General features: G+C 49.7%; 1 protein-coding gene across 2 annotated transcripts in view; it reads left to right on the top strand.

Annotated features, from left to right (window-relative positions):
* Positions 1 to 7097, top strand: part of LOC107262871 (zinc finger protein 608) — a 42506-nt gene that overhangs the window by 32369 nt on the left and 3040 nt on the right. Inside the window, exon 3 of one of the 2 annotated variants that reach the window (XM_015729502.2) lies at positions 2772 to 5756. In XM_015729502.2, the coding sequence (XP_015584988.1) occupies positions 2772 to 5756 (2985 nt within the window). Of the gene's footprint in view, positions 1 to 2768; positions 5757 to 7097 lie in introns of both variants that reach the window. The other variant, XM_015729501.2, reaches the window with a different exon arrangement.

The following is a 7097-nucleotide window of genomic DNA, read 5'->3' as shown; positions in this document are numbered from 1 at the left end:
CCCCCCCCCTCTTTCTTCGTATCATTCAGTTTTCTTCTCTCAGGATGCCGTTTCAGGTTTGCCGTATGATTAAGAAATGACTATGAAGTCACACCTTGGTCACGCTAAGTGGTTACCGTAGTCATTACCACCTATTTAGTCGGTGTATATATATATGTATACATTTGAAGAAAGCCACTGAGAAAATATGAGAAAAAAAGACAGACCGTCGGCTAAGAAGAGATAGTAGGAATTGTTAAAAGTGACACAGTATACTCTATCTACGATCCTTGGGTACGTTGCCATATTTATTTTTGACTTGCCGCAAATGGAAGTGACGTCACGAGAATGAACGACCCAATCCTTATCTCGCTACCGACACATGTATCCATCTGTCTGTACCTGGTCCAACAATTTTTCACTTACTGCCAACCCGAAGTACGTTGGATAAGCTGGTGCTTTTTTCTGCTATGGCAAAAGGTATAAACATATACCCAACCTATCTTACCCTGACACCAGAGATCTTGAGATTTCAATGCTGTGAAACACGCAGCCAGGTATTCTTGGCTTTTAGGATGTTGGTCGCCTTGAACCTCCGGTAGGATAACCATATACCGAGTACATTATTATTTTTAATGTTTATTTTTGTTTTGTCTTCTCATCTTAGTCTTTACTCTCTCTCTGTCTCTCTCTCTCTCTCTCTCTCTCTCTTTAGCATAATCCGTCTTCTTTAAGAAAAATACATTAGCCGTACATCCATATAGCTTGTGCATACACAGAGATGCCTATAGTCTCTTTCACTATAATCCACGCAGTACATGTTTCCGTCTGCAATGTTGGTACAGCCAAGTAACAAACAGGTCGTGCACTCCCTGTAAGTGCTATCCGTATTCCGTGTAAATTCCAAAGTGGAAGCCTTGGCGCAGCAGCAGCCGCCATTGCCCCCGGGGTCCCACCGGCTAAGTGAATCGAATCGGCTGGATTAAAAAGCAGACCGACCCGTCCTTTTTGCCTGCTATGGTATCAACGATAACGTTTTGTGGTTAAGACCGGCTTCTTTTTCGTCGTCGGTACCTCCGGACCTGTAGCCGCGGAATCATTCCGTGTACGTGGGTTCGATCGAATTTCTTTGTTCGCGGACGTTAACGCGTTCCTTCCACGAGCCTGATACATATTATACACTAGGAGAAGTTCTTCGTGTTCGCGTTGGTCGCCGTTACTAGTCCTCCTTGACGGTGTTCGGTGTTACCTGCCGTACTTGTTGGCTTCTTGTATTATACTGCAGCCATGACGCTAAGGTGCCTTTCCAAGGGTCTAAAGGGCCGCGGCGATGGTTAAGGGAGTCCGTGAAGTACGAAACTTGTAGGGCGTTTGTAGGTACAGCTGTGGAAATAGAAGCAAAGGTTCAAGGGTTGCTGCTAGCCCTCTTCATCGAAAGTGGCAATTTTCTGACTTACCCTGAAAGGATGAAGGGTGTAAAAAGAAAAGTCAAAATGGCGTAACGGCTTTTTTGAGGGCTTTCAGCCATTTTATATTTATAAGGTAAATGTAGCTATACGTGATTTACTTGAAGTTCCTGTACGACGTGCTTCAATTATTTGTTGTTATATAAAATCAGGCTTTTTTTTTTTTTTTTTGGACACTCAGGATTTTATCGGACGTTAACTCAGATTTGATTCGTATACGGATCATAATTAGTCTTATCGTATCCTTCCATGTTGATATCGATACTCCTTGTACACTTGTTTGCTAACTGTTTCCTTATCTTGATAAGTACTTGATTACGAACGGTAATGATAAACCGGGCGTAATAAAACCGCGACTTATAATAGCTTCATCCACCGCTGATAAGAGAGGATGGATAGATCGATGAGTTCTCGTGATTTTTTTTTATCGGTTCGCAAATTTTTTTCACTTTTTACTTCGGACCTGTTTACGCACGATACCTCGGCAAGAAATTTATCAATCTTATCATTTGAAATCGTGCGTGCTAAGTGCTTGTTTGACTTGCGTCAAGTGGCGCCGATATATTTTTTTTTCTTGAAAACGGATAATCACTCGAGTATCTGTTCGCAGTTTATCGATTCAGCGCGTTACGAGATAACGTGTGAATTATTTGATAGAAATTGAGGTCATCTGCGTCGAAGCTATTTTTTTAAAATTTTAATACAAATACACGATACCGTAATCCGCCTATTGTTCTTTCTGTCGAAGTCGATTTTTTATCTCCTATCGAGTACAGCAGACGTCCGTCAGTGATTTCGTAGATCACGTAATCAATAGGAGCTAATGGCAATTCGTGTAGTGCCGTAATTGGGGTATTCGTGAATTACGCAAGACACGGAGTCGATTGTTTTATAAGTTATAAAATTCCCTGAAGCGTGGCGGATTTGTTTTGGTTCTCTCACGGTTGACTCGCCCGCGAGAAAAAGTAAGAAGGCCCTGCTGGATCCTCAGCATCCAGCTCGATTTCTTTCTGGAGAGCGAGAAGAGGAATCGAGGGCAGGAACGATCGGTATCCCTGGTATTATATCGATCTGCCCAAACCCATGAAAGACGTACGTTTTTGCTGGACCATTCTTGGATCTCGGTCCAGATCAGGCCTCCCCTTAGTGAGCCCCGGCCTGCATCTTCCAAGAAGTGCCAGTACGAGATCTTTCGACAGATTGGACGTATAGACACGCGTGTGAGCGATTGCGAACGGCCATCAGTATGCACCCTCAAAGATAGCTGTAGCATCCAGGAGGAATTTACTGACCATTACTATTTGGGACGTACTCTCTTTGTTGCAGGTGTATTGGTCGTCAATGTCACGTGGAGGGGCAAAACGTACGTGGGCACATTACTGGATTGCACGCGGCACGATTGGGCGCCCCCGCGATTCTGTGACTCGCCTACGAGCGACCTGGACGCGAGGACCCCGAAGGGCAGAGGGAAGCGTGGACGCGCCGCGGCCAACTCGACGCCCGGAAACGACCTGAGCAACTTCACGGAGACGAGGAGTTCGGTTCATAGCAAATTGAGAAATGGCGGCGCCAAGGGACGCAGAGGGGCGCAAGGTTCGCCGGCAGCGAGTCCAAGTCCGGCGGCCTTTGTGCCACCGAGACCGGATCCCGCGGCCAAACGGAAGTCACGTGGTCCCGAGGAGGAAGAGAAGAATAAGAGGAGAGCACCACCGCCGACGCCACCCAGTGGCTCCCCGCCGGCGAGTCCGGTACTCCTCGAGTGTCCGGAGCCGAACTGCAGCAAGAAGTACAAACATATTAATGGACTTAAGTATCATCAGAGTCATGCGCATGGGTCAGCGGATGACGATGACACCAAGGAAGCCATTACTAGTATGTCGGAGAACGATGAGAGTAACATCGAGGCTCCTAGTCCCGCGACACCTGTGAAGTCGCCTGCGGATAAACCGGAAGGTACCCCTGTTAGGACAGGGAGTCCTCCGGCTATACTTCCGCCGGAAACCCCACCACCACCGAGAGTTCCTTCGCCCAGCGTGGACCCACCCACGCCTGTACTCTCGGATAAGAATATCGTAAAACCTGGAGTGTTGAGGTTTGGTCAGGATGATCTCCCGGCGCCGGTAACCGCAGCGCCACCACCTAGACCTGTACTGCCGACACAAGTGACAAATCCTCCCCAGAGTCCCAGTCCTCATCCGAGTCAATCTCCGAGGCCTGTACCGTCCCCGCATCCTGGTACGAGTATTCCGCAACCCCTGAATATTCCCCAGCCGCCGCAGCCCAGTCAGGTACAGCATCAGACGCAGAATCCTCTGTTGCAAACGCAGCAGCCTCTGACTGTGCAGCCACAGATACAACAACCCGGACAAGCCATGTCCACGCCGCAGCAGCAGCAACAACAGCCCCAGTTGCAACCTGCACATCAGATACAGACTGTGCAGCATCTGGGTCCGACGCAGCTGGGTCAGCCACCGCCGACTCATCCAGTTCAACAGCAACCTGGTCTTCAGCAACCGCAACAGCAGCAGCCTGGCGTACAGCAACAGCCCACTGTACAGAATATGACAAGTCAGCATCCTGGTTTGCAGGGTCTCACGAGTCAAGTGGCTACGCAACAGCCGGGTAGTGGTTTGCAGGGCGCGTCCCCGGGGCATCCTGGCCAGGGCATGCAACCGCATCTGCAGCAATATCCGAATGTCGGTTTGCATGCAAAAATGCCCCAGTTCAAGGTCAAACCTACGGCCGCTCTTATGCCCGAGCAAGATAAGAGCAAGGATCCGAGGACTCCAAAGCCTCAAGGATACAAGAAGAAGCCGCGCAAGTCCCCGGGTGGGAGTCCTCATCCCTCGCCCTTGGAGGCGCCCATCGTCGACTCCGTCAGGGAGGATGTACAAAGTCCAGCGTATTCCGATATATCGGATGACGCGGCACCGGTTCTCGAGGCCGAGTCGGCCGATAAGGCCAAACAAGGTCAAGAGAAGGACGGGAAGCCTAGCACTCAGGGACACCTACCGGCTCATGCATTCAGCATGTATCCCTACTATGGACAGCCGCCATACTTGGTCTCGAGTGTGCAGGATAAGTCTGGCGACCAGAAGCCGAGCGATCTGACGCCCAAGCAGGAAGTGAAGCCTCTGAACATACCGCAAATGCCTTCGATGACGAGTCTACAAAATCCTGAGAAGGAAAAGAAAGAATTGAACCCGCCGCCCCAGCAGCAGCAGCAGCACTATTATGGCTATTCGGGATACATGCCTCCTGGTTATCCGTACCAACCGCAGCCCGTTTCGCAGCAGCAAAACCAACCGCAGGAACAGGACGTGCACGAGCAGAAGGCCAAAATAAAGCAGGAGCCGCAACCGCAGCAGCCGAGTCTCAAGGACAAGCAGCACGAGAACCATCAAATATTGAAGGAGAGTATAGAGATGAAGAGTCAGATGAGCCCCTATCACGTCTATCACAGCTCGCAGAGTCAACGAGGTCCACCCCCGGTGCCTGTTCAGGATGACCGGAGGTACTATCTCTATCCTGGTGAACAAAGGCGGAAGGAGGAAAGTCCTAAGCAAGCTCAGCAAGCAAAACCACCACCTCCCAGTCCGAAGCATCAGCCGAAACAGGAGAAACCTCAAGACCTTGGGAAAAGCGAGGATAGCAAAAACAAGCAGGAGGGTGTAAAGCCGACGATGGAGACGCAGGGTCCGCCGCCACCTCCTACATCGCAGTACGCTTACATTCATCCTGGATACATGCAGCCGCAGCACTACGGCGGTCTACCCTTCGACCCCGCTCATCCTGTCTACCGAGGTCTAAGTCCTATGCTAGTACCCGGTCCATACTCCGGCAACCCCTACCTGCATCAGCTGCCCAGGTATCACGCACCGGAAGACCTGAGCAGACCGCCAGGAGGTAAAGCCCTGGATCTCCTCCAACATCACGCGAATCAATACTATTCTGCGCACAAGATTCACGAGCTCCAAGAGCGAGCTTTGAAATCACCCACGCCGAAGACGTCGGCGGCATCCGCAAGTCCATCCTCGGCCGGCCCTACTCCTGCAAGACCACCTAGTGGTCCCCCGACGTCGGCCGCAGGACCTGGACCACCACAGAATCAGGGGCAACAGCAGCCGGGGAAGCAACAGAATCAACCGGGTGGTCAGCAGCAGCAACAGACCGCAGCGGATGCGTCGAGTGGGAACCTTGGGAAGGACACCAGGTCGCCGCCGCCCCAAAGACACGTCCATACGCATCATCACACCCACGTTGGATTAGGTTATCCTCTATTGACTGGACAGTATCCCCCGTCGTACGGAGGTAAGCCTCTCGTCAGGCCCTGACAGTAAGGCTTCCGGCGATCCGCGGCTCCAACTCACTAAACAAATTACCGATCGAACCTTAAAGAGCATGGCTAGCTCGAACTTAGTGTGAGGCGCAAAGTGCACGATCGGCCCCATCCTGCTACACTATCATCGTCAAGCATCAATACGTCGAGGCCGACGATCATGACGATGATCGTCGTTGGTTAGATAGTCAGGATCACCCGGGTGAATTCTCGCGCATGCTTCTACAAACGTTCAGGAGAATCTCCCAGCCAAGATGACAAATATCGCCCGATCGATCGGTCGGTTCCCTATAAACTTTTTTTTATATATATTTTATTTTCTCCTTTTTTTTTTGATGTGACGTGGCTGATCAGATGAACTTGATCGCCATCCGACGCGGCTAGCTTCTTACGGCGTTACTACGCGAAGATTAGGGTTTATGCGTTTCCGTAATCCGTTACCCACGCTTGATCAGTAGGATCAACGTTATCGCCAATTCACGACGTGAGAAACGCATGGCGTTAGAGACAGGAAAAAAACATATGCGACACAGTGATGTAGTTCAAGTTATCGTGCTGTTCCTTTTTTTGTTTTACATGAGCTTAATTATCAATGGCGACCGGTGTACACTTCATACGCCACGATGGATTCCCAGATTTGTTTGACTTACAAAAAAAGAGACCATCCCCCCGTACAAAGCGTACAAAGTAAAAACAGCCAGACTTCCAAAAGGCGTTTGCACTCCTAAGAATCGACAGATGTCTTTCTCATCTCCTTTTTTGTGCTTCCTTTTCGAAGTCCGTCTTGAAGTACAATGTGGCTGTTTCCTGTTCCGTGGTACACTCTCTTTTTGTAAGTTCTTTTTTTTCTTCCCCTGACGATACACGGGTAATTCGGCCATTAATCCTAGAGCTCGAGTATCAACCGTACACCATATTGGTGCAAATGCGACGACTTCGTACGAGACAGGGGGAAAAGGTGGAGCTGAAGATTGAGAATGCGTGTACGTGTGTGACCGAGAGTGTGCATGCGTGTAAGAGAAGGGGAGGCACGAAGAGAAAGAGATAGCGGCTTATCGAGGAAGAAAAAAGAAAAGGACAAACTGTAAGCATGCCCCGTGTCTTTGAGCGAAGAGTGACAAAGATAAAATAAAACCGCACATGAATTTGCCGAGCACTATTTTGTTACCAGATTAAGACGAAGCTTTTGTAAAGTAAATTCGCTACCAAGTCCCGAGCCCCCTTGGACACACGTGAGGAGCAGTCTCTAATGTACAGGAGAATCACACGAGGATATTTGTAAATATTGTAATATATCGTGGGGAAGGGGGGGG

Source organism: Cephus cinctus, unplaced genomic scaffold, assembly GCF_000341935.2.
Source record: "Cephus cinctus unplaced genomic scaffold, Ccin1 Ccin1_scaffold0129, whole genome shotgun sequence".
NCBI lineage: Eukaryota > Metazoa > Arthropoda > Insecta > Hymenoptera > Cephidae > Cephus > Cephus cinctus.
This window is presented reverse-complemented; position numbering and strand designations above follow the sequence as displayed.